The sequence below is a fragment of the Symphalangus syndactylus genome, chromosome 22 (genome assembly GCF_028878055.3).
Source record: "Symphalangus syndactylus isolate Jambi chromosome 22, NHGRI_mSymSyn1-v2.1_pri, whole genome shotgun sequence".
Classification (NCBI taxonomy): domain Eukaryota; kingdom Metazoa; phylum Chordata; class Mammalia; order Primates; family Hylobatidae; genus Symphalangus; species Symphalangus syndactylus.
The window spans coordinates 34,293,412-34,311,558 of record NC_072444.2 but is presented as its reverse complement, the minus strand read 5'-3'; the positions used below and the strand labels follow the sequence as shown (position 1 = coordinate 34,311,558).

Genomic DNA, 18,147 nt, shown 5'->3' with positions numbered 1-18,147 from the left:
GAAGCTGGGCTCCATCTGTGCCCCTGGAGCAGCCAGTGGCTGAGTGGCCAGGGGGAGATGCCTGAGGAGGCTCTGGCTCTGCCCTCAGGGAAGCTCCCGCCCAGACTGCGCCCATACAGGCAGCCCGTCCCCAATACGGGCAGCCCCCCAAAGACCCATCTGCACAGGGATGGTCTCAAGGCCTCGTTTCATTCCCACGTCAGCCTCTTGTACTCCCGAGTCTCACTGGCTTCTAATCTGAGCTTATGCAACCATGGTAAAAAGTGACTACATCTGGGGATGTCCCCGTGAGCTGTGATGTGTGCTTGGCCGTCTCTGCAAACGGGCCAAGCAGCACCCGAGGGGCTGGTGCTGCTTCGCAGCAGCCTGGGCTACACTGGTCTTGCAGCAGGGCTGCTCCTGGGCACTCTTGAGCCACTGCCTCGTAGTGACCTGGCCCCCTCATTGCAGACTCAGCCCGAATCCTGCTCCCTGGTGGCCAGGTTGCCCCCATCTGGAGGTGGGGCTCAGGAGGTAGCCTTGGCGATGCCAGGTGGTCAGTGGGTTCTTGCCACTCGCCAGGAGCTTCACTGGGGCTAAAACCAGGGACCCTCAGCGTCCACCCAGGGCCTCCTATTGGCCCTGCGTGGGACATGGTGACAAATGCCACACTGGTGACAAGCCCTCTCTGGCTTGTTTATTTTGTCTTGTTGGAGACACACATGCCCCTCACATGCTTGCCAGTGGTCTTCCTTCCCGGTGGTCCTCCTTCCTGGTGGTCTTCCTTCCCAGTGGTCCTCCTTGCCGGTGGTCCTCCTTTCCGGTGGTCTTCCTTGCCAGTGGTCTTCCTTCCCGGTGGTCCTCCTTGCCAGTGGTCCTCCTTGCCGGTGGTCCTCCTTTCTAGTGGTCCTCCTTTCCGGTGGTCCTCCTTTCTAGTGGTCCTCCTTTCCGGTGGTCCTCCTTTCTGGTGGTCCTCCTTGCCGGTGGTCCTCCTTTCCGGTGGTCTTCCTTGCCGGTGGTCTTCCTTGCCAGTGGTCTTCCTTCCCGGTGGTCCTCCTTTCCGGTGGTCCTCCTTTCCAGTGGTCCTCCTTGCCGGTGGTCCTCCTTTCTAGTGGTCTTCCTTGCCGGTGGTCTTCCTTCCCGGTGGTCCTCTTTGCCGGTGGTCCTCCTTTCCGGTGGTCCTCCTTGCCGGTGGTCCTCCTTTCTGGTGGTCTTCCTTGCCGGTGGTCTTCCTTGCCGGTGGTCTTCCTTGCCAGTGGTCTGTCTTCCTTGGGCTGACACTGAGCCAGCGCTTATCTGAATGCAGTGCTGGCGCCTGGGGAATACGCTCCCGAGTCATTCACATGCAGGACCGGCCAGCCATGGATGGCGGGCAGCGTTTGGAGGCCAGTTTCCGCTCAGTGCCTCATGGTGGGACTGTTTCCTTGGCACAGTGCGGGGCCGGTCCAGGTGGCCAGGGGAGGGGTCCATCAGTCCCTCACCACTGTTTGCTCCCCTCTGGCCTGTTTGGCTCCAAGCGAGCACCCTGAGCTGGGACCTTGGCCAAGCGCTCTTCTGCTCCGGCAGTGACTGTGCTCCAGCTGGCGCCGTCCAGCCCTGCCCAGGCCCTTTCTGCCCTCCGCTTCCTCCCCTTGCTGCTCTAGCCTGGCCTGAGGGAGGGGCCCGCACCCCTATGGGACTGGCCCTTCATGCCCCCAGGGGCCCTGCTGTCCAGGAAAGCAGCCCATTCTCTCCAGGGCTTTTCTAAGGCCATGCTGCCCCAGGGTCCCAGGCCGGGTTCCCCCAAGAGCTAGGACCACTGACCACTGCTCTGTTGTCTCCCAGACCAGAAGCCTTCTGGGTGAGGGGGGCTACCTCTGGTTTCCTCACTTCCTCCCCAGCTCTAAGCCATGCCCCGCACATAGCAGGTGCTTAATAAACCCTGGCTGATGGCTGGGGGTATGGAATAGGAGGGCTGGAGACAGGCAAGGAAGGACGCAGAGGGTGGCAGTTCCTGGCCCCGGGGCATGGGCCGTGTGGGCTCCCTCTGGCCTAAGAACTGAGTCTGAGGACTGGGATCCTGGGAGCCAAAGGCAGGGGCTTAGTTGCATAAAAGGGACACTGCTTCTTTTTCAAGGATTTTCATATTTTTAACGATGCAAGCAGCTGGGAGGCCTGGGGCGGCACCCAGGTGTAAGCTGGGCTGCTCGGGCCTGGTGACCCTGGTGGAGGCTGGTGAGGCTGAAGGGGTGCCTGGTCCTGGGGGTGGGGACTGGCCTGCCCGTGGGGCCAAGGCTGTGGGGGCCTTTGAGCAGCAGCCAGGGGCTGACGGCGCTGACCTGAGCTCAGGTTTCACAGTGACTGACTGTGTGGACTTAGCAGGTCTCACAGCTTCTCTGAGCCTCAGACCCTTCAGTGCAGGGGTGACACTCCCCACCTGCAGGGCAACAGCCGCGGGTGTGCCTCTTCTCTCTCTGCCCTTCCTTCAGCAGGCCCTTGAGGCTGGGTGCCAGCCTGGTGGGGTGGGGGCTCAGGAGTCTGCCCAGTGCCCCTCTCTGGGGCTGGATCTCACACCCCCACATGGGGAGGGCCTGGGTGGGGCCAGGTGGCCAGCAGCTCCTGACAGACCCTGCTGAGGGTGTGTGTCCTGGGACGTGGCTGCATTGGTGGCCATGTGGCAGTGTCCGTCCTGGAATCCTGCTCACTGGACTCCATGCCAGGCTGGCCAAGGCTCTGCATGGCTGCTGCATGCAGGCACAGAATCTAGGTCAGGCTGGTGCAGGGGGGTAGGGCTGGGCAGCCAGGGCAGTGCCTGCTCCCTCAGCGTCCAGTGGGGCTCTGCAGCCCGGGGCTGGACACCTGACCCACCGACCTTGGCCAGGGCCCTTCTGGCGGTGCCTGAACCCCCTGGCAAGGCTGTCCTGCAGCAGGGAGGAAGGAGGCATGTGGGCACCTGCTGTGACTGCGGATGCTGCTAGCAGGGCGGGCTGAGCTCGGTCCATGTAGGACCTGGCCCCTGGGCACTGGGAGGCCAGGATGTGTGTGCCCTGCTGAGATGATTCAGGGCGGAGCCTTCCTGAAGCTCCAGTCCCTGTGGCTGGCCCAGCTTTCGCTCCCTGCTGGGTTACCCAGCCTCGGGGCCTCGGCTCCCCTCCAGCCCACAACAGGGAACACTGTGGGGACAGTGACGCCCACTGGACACCCCATCCCCATGCCTCCCGCCTCTGTGGGCCTCAAATCCAGCTGTTTCTTGCTCTGTCTTGTGTCTTCTGCGCCTCTGCCTTGGCATTAACAACGTTCCCTTTGAACCTGTCTGCCAACTCCCCCAGGCTTGGGGGGACCAGGAGCAGGGCTGGGGCCTTTGTTCGGGGAATGGCACCATGGAAGGTGGGCAGGGCAGCTGGGGATGCCAGACCCATCCCCACCCAGGGCCTCTGCATCTGGCCTTCCCTGGCCATCCACCCAGGACTCTTGTCCCATCAGCTTGTGTTTGCTTGAGTCCCACTTTCTCGGGGCTGCCTCCCCTGGCACCCCCTCTCTGGAACTCTGCCTGCACTGGCTGTGCCATTCAGCAGCCCCTCTGCCTGACACCCCCTCTGCCTGACACCTCTTCCACCTGACACCCCTCCGCCTGACAACCCTCCACCTGACACCCCCTCCACCTGACACCCCTCCGCCTGATACCCCCTCTGCCTGACACCCCTCCACCTGACACCCCCTCTAACACCCCCTCCGCCTGACACCCCCTCTGCCTGACACCCCCTCCACCTGACACCCCTCAGCCTGACACCCCCTCCACCTGATACCCTCTCCGCCTGACACTCCCTGCCTGACACCTCCTCTGACACCCCCTCTGCCTGACACCCCTCCGCCTGATACCCCCTCTGCCTGGCACCCCTCTGCCTGATACCCCCTCTGCCTGACAGCCCTTCTGGCACCCCCTCCACCCGACACCCCCTCCGCCTGACACCCCTCCACCTGACACCCCTCCACCTGACACCCCTCTGCCTGACACCCTCTCTGCCTGACACCCCCTCCGCCTGACAGCCCCTCCACCTGACAGCCCCTCTGACACCTCCTCCGCCTGACACCCCCTCCACCTGACACCCCCTTCGCCTGACACCCCTCCACCTGACACCCCTCTGCCTGACACCCCCCTCTGCCTGATGCGTGGTCTTGTCCCCATGGCCTGCTGTCAGGTGGTCACCCCAAGGCATCTTGGTCCATCCGGGGCAACTACAGTCAGTCTGGGTGGCCTGTGGTCAGTCTGGCCAGGTCCTCACTGTATCTGTCTTCCTCCTCAGCCAGGCTACGTGCTCCTCTGTGACCTTAGAGCCCCAGAACCGAGCTCTGGGCTCTGGGCATCACTGGGGTGGTTTCACATGGGGCCCTGGGGGCTGAGGCAGTAGGGGGATCTTTGTGCTGGGGACACGGCAGGGCCTTAGAGGGGCATCCCTTGCCTTACTCTGTGCTCCCACCCCCTAGCCACTGCCCAGGACAGGAGGCCGCTCAGCCTGTCCTGGTGCCAAGATGTGTGTTGGGGTGGTGGGGGTAGGTCTGGCCCTTCAAGGCCCCCACAGTGGGCTTAGTTTCCTAACCGAAGCCGTAACATCCACAGAACTCTTAAACCAGGTGAGAAAACAACACGGAATTCGCTTTGATGTTGAATAATTAATGAAATGTCTGAGGTATGGGCTTCTGGGCTGTGTCTCTCCCAGCCACAGAGCTGTCGGCACCATCTCGTCATTGGAGGGGCCTGCATTTCTGTCTTTAAATATGCGCTTGGCACCTCTGAGAGGTAATTAGGATGTTCTGTGCACAATGAGGAGGATGGGGTGCTCACCTCCAGGGGGCTGCAGGGCCAGTGCGACTGTTGTGGACCAGCCCACCCTGGAGGGGGAGCTGCAGGGTCAGCTGGGCTGTGAGACCCCGGGCAAGAGTCCCCTGCCTCAGTTTCCCTATCCGAAAAGTGAAGAGGTTGGATCCAGGGGCCTCTGGGGGCCCGTCTAACTCAGACATTCCAAGGTGGTGGAGGAGCAGAATCAGGGACACATGGGGGACCTCACTGTGTCCCTGGGTTGCCCTGGTGCTGGTAGGCAGGCTGCAGAGCCCCTGCCTGCTGAAGTTTGCTGAATGGGGCTGCAGCCGAGAATCTGTTTACTGCAGCAGGTCACTGGGAAGCGTTTCCTTGGAGACATATGTAGGACAGAACTCGGAAGTTGAAACCGAGGCGCCCCACAAAGGCCCCACACCGCTGGCGGGAGGCGGTTTCTCAGGGCTCTGCTCCTGGAGGCTGCTGGGAGACAGCTGCCATCCAGAGACTGGTCAGAGCCTGCGACCCGAGAACAGGGCTCCTAGCCCCCCTCACAGCAGTGGCCACCCAGGGGGATATCGCACTTGGACCTTTGGTGCAAGAATGTCCCCCGCCAGACCCCACTGAAGGTGGTCACTGCCTTCCTCTGGGAACCCTCCTCCCCCGTGGCCAGGCCCTTGGGGAACTGCTGGTCCTCCCTGGTTCAACACGGGGAAACTGAAGCCAGAGGGGGCAGTGAACTCCCACAGGGCACACAGAGTCGGGCAGAGCCAGGGTGTGAACTGGGGTCTCCTGAGCTGGCTGGAGCACTGCCCTTTCCGGCTCCTGTCTACAGTGGCATTTTCTGGAACACACTCAGGGCACCCCTCGCTGGCCAGCAGCCCCAGAGGACACGGTGCTGGGCTCCTGCGTGGTGGGATCGCTCGGCAGCTGGTTGCCGGTGTGACCAGGCCACTGGCCTCCCTGGCTGCACAGGGCACTGCCCACTGTCCAAGAGAGGGCTCTGGGGCTCAGGAGCAGCTGGGCTGTGGGAAGTCCTGGGGGTGGAGTCTGTTTCCATGGGGTTCGAGTGTTGGTAGGAGGGCTTCACAAGCTTCTCCCCTCCCCACTCTGCCCTTACTCTGGTCTTCCCGACGTGCATCTCCATCTTTCCATCCCTGGCTTTCTCTGGGGCTGTTTCTGCTCAAACACAGGGTCACCTGCGGGCTCAGAATTGGCGATCCTGACGCAGGCTGGTGCATGGAGCGCTTGTCTGGCTCCTGGGCATGTACACGAGTGCACACAGGCCCTCAGGGGTGCCTGGGAGCCTGGAGCAACCCTGGCCTATAGTGGCGCCTGTCTTTGGGCTGGCCGTATCTTCCTGAACCTGTGCCCTGGGGCAGGGGCCACCTAAATGGTTTTCTTTGGAGATGAGAGGTGAAGGAACTTTTGCTGCAGGATGGCTGAGGAGAGGGGCCACCTCCTGCTCCCCCAGGCCAATGGAGAAAGCAGGAATGGAAGGTGCACTGCAGGGAAGCCGGGGTCTGGGCTCTGTCTGGACTCAGCTGCCTCCCGCCCCTACCCCTGTGAGATGCTGGGTAGTGCCCTGCCTGCTCGGGGCCTCTGTCCAGCCCGCAGGGCAAGAAAGCCCCTCCAGCTGAAAGAGATGAGATGGAGACACTGTGGACTCTGGGGTGGGCAGCATGGAGGTAAGGGCAGCACCTGGTGCAGGTGGCCTCGGGCTCACGGCCAGCTCTCGGTCAACTCACACAGACTGAAGACGGGACCCTCAGGCTCTGCTCTGCAGGAGGTGTTAGGGGCTCAGCAGGCCCTGAGGCTGGGCTTGGTGTCACTGAAGCCCAAGAGGGCAGGGGAAGTGGCTGCCTTTGTGTGCAGAGCCAGGGCCCGGGGAGCATGTGTGCAGTGTTTCCATCGCACCTCAAGGAAACTGAGGCACAGGGGAAGGGGGATCAGCTCTGCCCACCTACAGGCCTAGCTGAGAACCCAGGGCTGGGGCCCCAAGGTCTAGGCTCGCCCTGTCTCAGGGTGTGGTGTCCTCCGGCCTCTGTCCTGGCAATGCCTGTGAACCCAAGGACAGGTCCAGCCAGGGCTCATGGCCAGATCCAGCCCTAGACTGTGGGGACAGGGGCAGCCTCTCAGACCCGGAAGGCAAGGACCAGTCCCAGAAAGTGGGGCTGAGGAAACACAGCTCTGGGCCCACAGGGTGGGGACCCTCTGCCCTCTGCCCTCCACCTTCTGGCCAAGGCAGGAGCTGGGTCTGGTCCTCCCAGCTCTGCCGGCCTATGGGCAGGGGCTCTGGCGGGCTCACAGCTGGCTCTGCGTCCCTGGACGCGTTTGTTCCTTCCAGTTGCCTTCTTCAAACGAGGAGAAAACTAAACTCCCGGGGGCCTGGCTCCCCTGCCACCATGGCGCCTCCTTGCCTGCTGCCCGCCGCCTGCCGCCCGCCACCTGCCACCCGCCGGGCCAAATGCTCTCAAAGACAGAATTCTGCTTAAATGCCCAGAAAAGAGATTTAGGAGATCAGAATCTTAAGCAAATTAACATGTGCAGTGGGCGGCTTTTAATCACCGCCTTTAATCGAAGGCCGCGGTGATAGAAATCATCTCCTGGCTGAGTGGCGGGCGGGGCTGGCCCTGAGGATGGATTATTCATTAGAACCTGAACCTGGGTTTCACTGGCCTCTGGAAGGGGGCTCAGGGGCCTCTGTCCACTCCAAGGAGGCACGGCTGGGTCGGGACCTGCAGCCCGCACACCTCTCTCCCTCCTTCCCACCCTCGGGCGTGTCTGTGGCTTTCGCCTTCTGTCTCCTCTCCCCACCTCAGTTTCTCCCTTCTGAGACTTGGGGCTGCTGGTCCTTTCCTGAGCGGACTGTCCCAGGGGACACACAGAGCCCAGGTGTGGGGGATGCTGGGACGCCTGTTGCTCCTGGGCCACTGGCTGCCTCTGGCACACGCGCACTGCAGTGTCATTGCCTGGACAGCCCCCATTGTGGCCTGGCCTCCCCTCAGCCCTGCCACTCAGCTCAGCACCGGAACCCACTGAGACCGGGGGCCCAGAGGGAGGGGGCCGCTCCTCCCTTCTCGCAGCTGTGCCCAGCCAGGTGGACACAGGCCCTGGGACCCTGGCTGTGCCGAATGGGTCGTGAGAGAGACTGTTCATTCTCGAGGGCAGGTCCCAATAGCCCAGGGCAGGGGCTGGTCCAGCCGAGGGTCCTAAGCCACCCTGAGTGGTGGTGAAGGCAGGAGGCAGCTCCTTTAAGGGTGCCAGGCAGCTGAGCCCAGGGGCCTTCCCTGGCAGGACCCAGGTGGTGACTGCAGCTGCTGGTGGCTCCCCTCCCCCTCCATACCTGGGGCCCCGCATGGCAGGAGGTGGTCACACCTTGAGGTGGCAGCGGCTCAGAGAGCCCAGAGGCAGCCCCACATCCTCCTGCTCAGGCCTGCATGCCTGCCTGCCCTGCCCACATCCGGGGCTCAGCGTCCACACTAGCGTCCCAGGCCGCGCTCTGGGATGGGGGCTCAAGGCCCCTTGGGGCAGAGGTGGTACCTTTCAGAACACCCGTCATGGGATGTGCTGCTACACAGGAAGGGGTGTAGCAGCACGCAGGGCTGCAGCCGTCACGGTCACCATCACCAGGAGCTATTGCTGGGACTTGGCCTACCCCAATGCTGGACGCCCCCCAGGGCAGCCCGTGAAATGTCACCTCAATGACCCTTGGCAGTGCTCAGCCCTTCCCAGAGGCCCTCCTGGGGTGAGTGGCTCTTCTTGGCTGCAGCCTGCGGGGCCTGGGGTGTAATGACCAGAGGGGCCCTGTGGTAGAGGGGCAGCCAGCCAGGGAGCATTTGGCTCTGGTCCTGGGGGTGCAGCCACCCCTCAGTAGGAGGAGCCCCGCCGGAAGGGAGGGAGGGAGGACAGGATGGACGGTGGGTGGTCGCTCAAGCTGCTATGGGAAGAGCCAGCAGCCAACCCTCCTCCCCTTCTGGCCTCTCAGCGGAGCCAGCACAGCTCCCGCCAGAGACCCCGGCCCAGGTGCCCTCCCTCCCAACTCCAGCAGAGGCTGCTGGGCCCGGGCTGGGCAGCCAAGGGTTAAGTGGGCGGGGCTCCCATGGGAGGGGCGGTCCCAGCGGCGGCCCCGTCCCGCCTTTCCCTCGCCTTCCTCACGGGCGCGGCAGCGTGTGGGGCTGCGATCGGCATGGGCTCTGCGCGCGGGGTGCCCCTGCTCGGGCTGGGGCTCAGGGGACGCCGGGGGCCAGCACAGGGCCCGGTGTCCCAAGGGGCGTGCCGGTAACTGGGATTGGCACCCGCCGGCCATGGAAGAGCCTGGGCCCCCAGGTGGGCTCAGCCAGGACCAAGGTAAGGGGGCAGGTGGGGTCCCAGAAGGGGGCTGTGATGGTCCCCGTGGGGAGCCCAGGACCGGACCTGTTCACTGGTGACCCACCCAGGACCGGACCTGTTCACTGGTGACCCACTGACCCCTCGTGGGCAGTGCAGAGCTCCTCCCAGCAGGGTCTCCGCGAGCATGGCCCAATGACCCCATTACCTGCACATCCCTCAGACTTGGTCCCGGAGGAGGGATGCTGCCCCCACCCCTTGGCGCCCCCACCCTGCCTCATCTGCCCCTGTGCTGACACCTGGAAGCAAGAGGGTCTGCTCCCTGCAAGGTATCCAACACAGTCCAGGGGGGCGGTAGGGGAAGCACCCCCAGCCATGCCAACACGGGTCCTGACCTCCAGCTTGATCCCAGCGGATGCACACTGCTTGGGGGGCAGGTCTGGGGTCTGGGGGTGCCAGGGGCTGGTAGGCTCTGGCTTTTGGCTCTGGGGGCTCTCCTGGCCCAACCCCACCCCAGCCCCTGATCCAGGTTGGCAGAAGTGGCCCTGAGCTGCAGTCAGCACCATGGACAGGGACAGCTGCTGCTTTCTCTGGGGACCTGCAGTTGATGTGCGTCCTCAGGGTTCCCTGGAGTTACACTCTGGTCTGGCCCATCCCGCTCCGCTCCAGGTTGGAGATTTCTTGCTGTAATCTGTCACGCTTTCCTGACCTGGGAGCCAGACATTGCCCTGCGCAGACAGAGCAGAGCAGCAGGGGTGGTGGGAGCCCAGGGGCTGTTCACAGCAGGAGCTTCCGAAGGGCATCCTGGGCAGGCCCCTTCAGCATTGGCTGGGGCAGGGTCTCCAGCTCCTCAAAAACAGCGCTAGCTCTCGGCCAGGGGCGGGGAGAGGAAAAGGTGAAGGGGGACAGTGGCCACGGCTGCAGAAGGAGTGGCTCAGGCTGGACACCAGCAGGAACTTCCTGGGTTTCCAGGGACAGTAGGAACTTGCCTCCTGGTGGTTTGGAACCTGCTTGTTCTGCCCTCTGATTGGCATGGACATGTGGGGTGGGACATGGCATTGCTGCTGGGCAGACTGGGGACGGGTTGCTGGTTTTTGCCTCTGATGAACCGTGTGACCTCACACAAGAGACTGAGCCTCTCTGAGCCTCCATGGGCGAGAGGGATAGCATGGGGTGCTTTCACAGCGTGGCTGTGAGCATTCAGAGCAAGCATGTCTGCAAAGTGGTCATGCTGTGCCTGGCCTGTGCAGCTGCTCCAGGGTGCCTGTCCCCTCCTCTGTCCCACCCCCAGTGGAGGTGCCCTCTCTGAATAGAGGATAGCGTGGCAGGTGTAACCAGGGCTGCTGGGAAGACACTGTTTGTAGGATGGACTGTATATTCAGGTCACTCCAGGTGCACCCACTGGCTGACCGCAGCCCCCATCCCAGGGCTCTCCTGGGCACGGTGTCCCTGGTTCCTGCCTGTCTGGCCTGCAGAGAGCTCCCTGGAGTCACTGCCCTGCGCTGGCCACTGGGCTCAGGATGCCTGCGTGCTATGGACAGGGGCTGGCTGCTGCCAGGTGGCCTCAAAGCCCCAGGTTCCAGGAGACCCAGCACACCTGGGGTCTGCAGCTGGCCAGGGAAGGGCCTAGTCTTAGGAGGGGGCAGTGGCGGGAGTGGCTCTGAGCCCACCCTCCGTGCCTGCATCCTCTGGGCAGAGGGAAGGGAGCCAGCAGAACGGTCCTTACAGACTCCACGTGCCGCCGAGGACGGAGCAGATGGGCCGGTGTCCTGGGTCCAGCCCTCCATCTGCACAGCTAATGAGCTGATGACGATGGCGTCCCAGTTCTTGGCACCTTCTCCTGGAGAAGCCATGGGCCGGCCCTGCCCGGGCAGTGCCCTTTGCTGGGGCAGGTGTGTGTGGGGTGCCTGGGGCCCTCTCGGGGACCCAGGCCCAATGGCTCCACCTTCATTGAGGGTGGGCTGGGGGAGGGGTTGGGGAAGGGGATGAGTAATCCAACGTGCCTGTTTCTTCCCGGGATTTTGCTCCCAGCACTGCGTACGTGGGCTCCCGCCGGCTGGATGGACTTCCTGTGTGGGAAAGGCGAGTGGGCGCGGGCCTCCTGCGTGGGGGCAGGGTGGAGTTGGTGGACACCATCCCCAGGACAGGACGTTTCCTCTGGCTCCTGAGAAGTCACTCACCGCAGTGGCCCCAGGCGTGGGGGCCTCCATGCTAGCTGGGTGAAGACCCCAAGAGGGGGCCTTGTGGCTGACGGTCACTGGAGACAAAAGTGAGCCACTCTGGTGGGACTGTGGAACCCCCTCCAGCTCTGCCCCAGAGAGCAGCACCTGGGTGAGGGCCACAGGGGGCTCTTTCAGCAGGCAGGTCCCAGGCACCATGATGCAGCCCTGACTTGGGGACGGTGGCCACACTGTCCTGGGAGTAGGTCCCTTCCACCGCTCAGAACTGGCGACCCAGGAACACACCTCTGAGGGACTTGAGTGGTCTTGATTTCACATTGATCAGGCCCCTGGCTGCTCCGACTTTCAGGCCCCTGTTGTGGAGCTGACCAAGGGCTGGGTTTCGGGCGGCCCAGTTCTCAGGGGCAGCCCTGTGCCCTTCCTGGGTCAGCTGGTGTGTGGGTGGGGGCCGACCCAGGGAGCACCTCACTGGCTCCCAAAAGGCAGGAGTGGGAGACAGGGCAGCCAGCCCAGCCCCAGGGCCAGCTTGAGCAGGGAGGTCCAGACAGGGATGGAACGACTATACAAGATGCCAGAAACTTCAGGCAGGGAAGCTCGGAGGGCCAGCTCCATCTCCAGGACACCCTCTCTGTCTGAGACTCTCTGGCAGAGCATTCATGGGGCTGCTCGAGGAAGCTGCTCCCCGGCCTGGCGGTGGCCTGGGGTGCTCTGGCCGGGAAGAGCAGCCCCGTGCCGGGACGGATGTGGCGGCCTCAGCCTCCTGTTTCCTCGCCTCCTCGTGGCTCCGTTCCTGCTCTGCCTGGCAGTGGCCCAGCTGCCACCCTCCCTCCTGCTCCTGGTTCTGGGCTGGGGGCAGGGCTGGCTCCACCCACTTGGCCCGAGGACCCTCCCCTTGGAGCTGCAGCCCCCTCCCCTCACTCAGCAGGAGATCCCTCTCTCCCAGCTGGCAGGCCAGGCTCCATCTGGTGACTTTTCAGGAAAGGCTCCCCCACTGTGGCTGCCACGAGCCTGGCTCCCTCTGCAGCTCCTCTGGGGTGTCCTGGACAGTGGCTGGGGGCAAAGCCGTGCATCTGCCTTCAGAGAGCCCCAGGCCAGGCGGGTGCAATGCCCCTGCTGGCCATGCCCTGCTCAGTGAGGGCAGAGGCAGCCAGGGCCTCAGAGAAGCCAGTGGCTTGTGGCAGGGACAGGAGCCTCCAGGGACACACAATGGGGGACACTTGCGGTGGGAGGGAAAGCCGTGAAATGGGCTATTAATAGGGTCCCCTCCCTGACGGGGCTGTCAGGTGCGATTAATACCGCCGCTGTGAGCTGGGCTGCCACCAGCTAGGGATGGCTGGGGACAGCGAGGGGGCAGGAAGGGGAGCCCACTCTGGGAGGGACCCTCACTGAGATGGGGACCTGGCCCTGGCTGTCCTGAAGTGGCCAGAGAAAGGCCAGATGTTGAGACCCCCTTGGCCATAGGGGGCCAGCTGGAGAGTGTGGAGGCCAGGGCTGGGCAGGCGCCCACCTGCACAAGAAGGGGCTGCTCTGGGGGAAGGTACAGGGCACGGGTCACCTGGCCTCAGAGGCCATCCTGCCCACTTGCCACTGCTGGCTGCTTGGAGGGTCCAGTGGCCTTAAGTTCCTGACGAGGGGCACCTTTCTGTGCAACTGGGACTTCTTTGGACACCTGTGACCATCACAAGCCCTCCTGTCCATCCCTCCACACCGGGTGGCCAGATGACAGAAGAAAGGTGTCTGCTGGCCCTCCCTCTGGGCCCTGTGGGAGCCAGATCCTTCTAGCACCAGCTGGGCCACCAGGGGAGCATGAGCCTGGCTGCTGTCCTCCCCCTGCTCTGTGGCCGGTGGAAGGTGGAGGGCAGGTCAGGCGGCACAGCCGATGGAGTATGGCTGGCCATCGAGAATCTGTCCCCACCCTCTGGGGCACTGGCCGTTCCAGTTCCCCCAGGGCTCTGTGCACACGGACCAGGAGCCACCCAAGGGGGCAGAACAAAGTCAGGCCCCAGGGCCCCCTCCGGCCTGCTCCCCTGCCGAGCTGGGTACTGCCATGGGGTCAGGCCCTTCCCTCCACAACGCCCCCACCTCCTGCTGAGAGCTGGAGTGGCTGCCACACGGAGGGCGCTGCCAGAGGACAGGGCAGAGCGTCTGTCCCTGTGGTGCCCTCCAGGTGTGTCTAGGGTGGCCCCAGCCCCACGGGCCCCAGGCACTTGCCCTTGGTTCCCCTGCCCTTGCTGGGACCCCTCAGGCCCAGCCTGGTTCCGGGATCCCTGGGCTCCTAGCACGACCACCCTGGGGTCCTGCCTGCGGGGAGGGCTCGAGGCACCGACTCACACTCCTGATAAAATAAAAATAGTTGGGGCGGAGGCTCCCAGACGTGCGGGGGGACAAGTCGCTTCTCTCAGACGTTTAAATAATCTCCGCCATATGTGTGTGGGCCCGGCCCTCCCTCCCGTGCGGCGCCAGTCCAGGGGCCCGGCTGATCTCCAGTGGGCACCGTGGCTGGGGCAAGGTGGCCACTTCCTCCTCCCTCCCGTCCACCCAAGCACAGCCTCAGCCCCTCCTGCATGCTGGGCCGGCCCTTGGGGGCAGCACAGGAGGGGGATGCTGGGGCTGCGAGGGGCACGGGGGCTGTGGAAGAAGACAGTCCAGGAACGGCTGCAGGAGTGTCCGGCCCTCATGCCTCACTGCTGCTGAGGTCCTTTGCTCTCCTAGCCCTGGGATGCGGCTGCCTCAGGGACTCTTGGTGGCCCTGGAGGGTGGATAGGCTGGCCTGGGGGCCATCGGGACAGCAGGTGACGGTCAGGCCAATGCCAGTCGGGCCCAGGCACAGCCCTGTGGGGGCTTCGGAGGGAGACACGGGTGGGCCCAGGGAGGTCCTTTGAAAAGTCCTGCTGAAAGGCAGCAAGCATCGGGAGAGGAGGGGGCTTAGAGGCAGCCAGGGCCACCTCTGGACAGGCCTGGAAGAGGTGGGGCCTCTGTGAATGGAAGAGGTCGGTGGAGGGGCGTGTGCAGTCCCCGTGCCCGTCGTGGGAGGGGCTGCAGTACCCAAAGCTGCCCTGGGTGTGTGTGTACACGCCGGGAGGCCTGTGGGTGTGATTTGTGGGTTTTGTTGGAAGATTCAATTATTTTCCAGCCTTCCCCAGGGGAGAGGCGGAGATGCTGAGCCACCACCGGCCCCTTGTTGATGACAGCCTCGAGGCCCGTGCTGCCTGCTGTGTTAGGACAAGATCGATCTCCACCATAAAAACAAAATTAAGCCAACACTGCCATGGCTTCTGACAGCGCACGCTCTTCCTCTAATCAGCTGCCACCTGCCCGGTTCCAGCCTTGGGAAGAAAGGAAGGGGCTGCAGGAGCAAACTTCTCACAGTGGGGAAACTGAGGCACTGAGACAGGGAGGACAACCCAAGGTCGGGGGCAGGTCCAGGACCCCTGCTTCCCAGCAGCCGCCAGGGCCAGGCAGTCAGGGCGGGCCGGTGCAGCCCAGGTGCGGGGGCCGAGTCCAGGGAATCACGGGCGCCTTCCTCTGCGTGTCACCCTGGGGCCTGCAGAGCCCTCCTGTGCACTCTCCCCAACTGGGGTGCGGCCCCGTCTGCCCGTCTGTCTGCCCGTCCGCCCGTCTGGGTGCATCCGTGTGGGAGGCTTCTCCAGGCCCAAGGCTGAAGCCAGCCAGACCCTCAAGAGCTGGACCCAAGACACCAGTGTGGACGCTGGCTCCTGTCACCTCCTCAGAGCAGGCCTGGTGGCCTTAGCCGCCTCTGTCCTGCCTGTCCCTCCCTGTCCACCTGTGTCCAGCCAGCACCTGCTGTGTGCTGGGTCATGGCCTCACAGGGACTGGGCAGGGAGGAGGACTTCGAGGTCCCTGCCCCAGGGATGTCCCGGGGTCAGGCAGCGCTCTGAGGACTGGGGAGGCCCACTGTGGTGTGCAGGGACCTGGGGAAGCAGTGGGTGAGCCAGGGCCCTCCTTTTCCCGACGGAGCCTATATCTGCCTGACCAGGACTGCCGGCCCCTCCCAGTCTGGCCCCCCGTGTGGGCCCACAGCCAGGTGCGTTGCTACAATCCCACCTGAGCTCCCACATCAGGTGTCCTGGCTCAGGCTCACGGGAGGGGCCGAGGCGGCCTGGGGGTGGGTGTGGACCATGGCTGAGGGCTGGGCCCTGTGTGGAACTGCAGAGCAGAGTGTGGCTTCCTTGGCCTCCCCGTGGGCTTTTGGGATGGCCGGCCCCTGGCTCAGGGCAGGCAGGTGGGCATGAGGGCCGGTCCGGGCAGGCTGTGGGGCTGGGCTCGCCTGCTGGCATGGGGGTGGGGCAACCCACTCCGTGACCTTGTGTGGGGGCTGGGCTGGGCCCTGGGCCGGCTCACAGGCAGCACGTGGGGAGGGGTTCTTAAGTCCCTGGGCCTGGGCCCCTGCCACGTCTCTTGGCCTGGGGCACTCCCAGCTTCACTCTGCAGCTTCGGTTCTGTGCCTGCCTGAGTTTTGGAGGGGAGTGGGCGGTTCCTTTGGTCCTTAGGGCAGGCAGGGCAGCCCCCTGCAGAGGCCTGTGTCAGGAAGGATTAGCCAGGCCTCCACCCGCCTGGTCAGTGGAGGATTCTGACTCTGCTGCTGAGGAGGTCAGGGGGCCTGGGTGCAGGAGCCTGGGCCCCACGTTGTGGGGCTGGGGCCAGGCACTCTATGTGTGGCCCCTCTCAGAACCCCTGCCCAGGCAGGTGGGGGCCTCCAAGCCTTAACCCTAGCTGATGGGGGATCAGCTAGTGGCTGAGAGCTCAAGGGAGGGAGGGAGAGAGGAGGCAGAAGCCCAGCCTTGGGGAGCATCGAGGAGGGATGGGTGAGAGACGGGAGCACCCCCAGCTGGGGCCAGTCCCAGGGTGAGGGAAGAGCAGGTGTGTCCCAGTCCAGGAGGACTCTGAGGTGCAGGAAGGAGAACTGGACCCCCTGGGTCAGAGTGGAAGCCTGCAGCAGCCCAGTGTGAGGTGGGCAGGGGCCCTGGGCCAGGGCTGTGGCCATCTGGTCTGTCTCCAGGCCTTCAGGCCACCTCTTGGCCCCTGTGCTGCCCCTTACACGGTGGCCTTCCTTAAAGCCCTGTCTTCCTGAGGACGCCCGGGACTCCAGCCCCTCTCCTCTCCCCACGGCTCATGGCTCCCTAATCTAATTCCATGGAAGAGCCCAGAAACGCCTGCTGACCTGCTTCCGCCAAGAGCAGCAGAGCCTATGACGGGGCCCCTGGTGGGGGCCTGGGTTGGCTCTGCTGATTGCATCTGATCTGGCTGGGTGTGGCCCCGGTCGTCAGTGGTCAGCCGGAGATGCGTGGCCATCTCCTCAGGGACTGCCACCTCCCACGCCTGACCTTGGCCCCAGGGCTCTGCCAGGATGCCCAGCCCTGGCACCTGCCTGTCCTGAGCTCTGCAGGCCAAACTCCTCCCCTGGTGTGGGGGGCAGGAGGGCAGCTGCCCGGGACCTTGCAGTCCTTGTTGCTGGAGCCAGTAGAGCCTGGGCAGTGGGTGGGAAGAACGGCAGGGTTCCCCACAGCGTGGTCACGAAGAATGGGCACGGCCAGGACACCGGTGGCTGGTGTTCAGCCGGGGTCTGCCCACCTCCCATTCCCTGGTGTCCCGGCCTGGACTCAGGGATGGGAAAGCCTGTGCTGTCCTGAGTGCCAGGCCAGTAAACAGGGTGGGCTGTGTGGTCCTGGTGGCAGTGGGACCTGGGGTCCTCACCTCAGTGGGAGCTGAGACGGTGGGGTGGGTCCTCCTTGGGCGAGGCCCCTCTCCAGGTCAGACGGCTGTCATCCCTGCAGGGCAGAATGCGGGGACAAACGTGCCCTGGGCATGGGGCCGCCTCCTCCGCCACGGCTCAGTGACCGTGGAGAAAGGTCAGGCTGGGGCTGCAGCTGCATGAGGGAGACATGGAGACCCCAACCCAGGCTCAGGGTCCCATATCCTGGGCCTGGGCTGGGAGTTGTCGCTGTAAGGGCTCCGGCTTGGCTCTCCTCTCCAGCCACAGGGGCTGGGCGCTGCAGGGATGAGGTGAGCTTCTGCCCCCACTCCGGGCCACCTGCCTCTGGACTTTGGGGATCCACTCAGAGGTCCCCAAAAGTAGGGATGGGGGTGAGGGCAGGGACCACTCCAGGCCCAGCCTCGGTATCTGTGGTGGGCGCATGGCGGGGAGGCCCACCCCACACAGGGTCCTCTGAGGACGGTACCCGCAGGCCTTCCAGTTGCGTTCTCTGGGTCCCAGGAGGGCCCTCCCGTTGGTCCTGCTCTTGTCCCGCAGCCCTGACGTGGGTCTGGTGGCCTGGGGCCTTGGGAAACACAGTTGCCTCCCCAGTGCCCTCTGGTCCCCAGCTGGGAGTTCCCTCGGCCTAAATCCTCCGCCAGCTGGGCTGGAGCTGGGATTAGCGCAGGGATTGGGCCCGGGGCTGGGCGGGTCTGAGGTCCTTTGCTCCCCCAGCCTTGGGAGGCGGCTGCGTCAGGGACTTCTTGGTGGCCCTGGAGGGTGTATAGGCTGGCCTGGGGGCCATCAGGACAGCAGGTGACGGTCAGGCCAATGCCAGCCGGGCCCAGGCACAGCCCTGTGGGGGCTTCGGAGGGCCCTGAGGAGGAGGAAGAGGAGGGGAAGAGAAGGCCTCACGGAGTTCCTGCCGTCAGCACTGCCGCTGCCTGACCTCCGCTGCCTGAGGGCCAGTGGGGCCTCTGTGGCCTCCGTGAAGCAGGCCCAGCTGTCATCAGGCCATGTCTGGCCCCTGGCCCTCCCCTGACAGCCGGACCAAGGGAACGGTGGCCTGGCTGGCGGAGGTGCTCCTCTGGGTTGGAGGGAGTGTGGTGCTGTCTTCAGAGTGGCAGCTCGGCCCCCTGGGTAAGAAGGGGCAG

The 18,147-nt window shown here is 64.4% G+C and overlaps 1 protein-coding gene across 1 annotated transcript in view; it reads left to right on the top strand.

The window, feature by feature from the left end:
* Positions 1-15,783: 15,783 nt before the first annotated feature.
* Positions 15,784-18,147, top strand: part of PLCH2 (phospholipase C eta 2) — a 30,985-nt gene continuing 28,621 nt past the window's right edge. Inside the window, exon 1 of the mRNA XM_055262575.2 lies at positions 15,784-18,133. Coding sequence (XP_055118550.1) covers positions 18,010-18,133 — 124 coding nt within the window. The 5' untranslated portion in view covers positions 15,784-18,009. The remainder of the gene's footprint in view (positions 18,134-18,147) is intronic.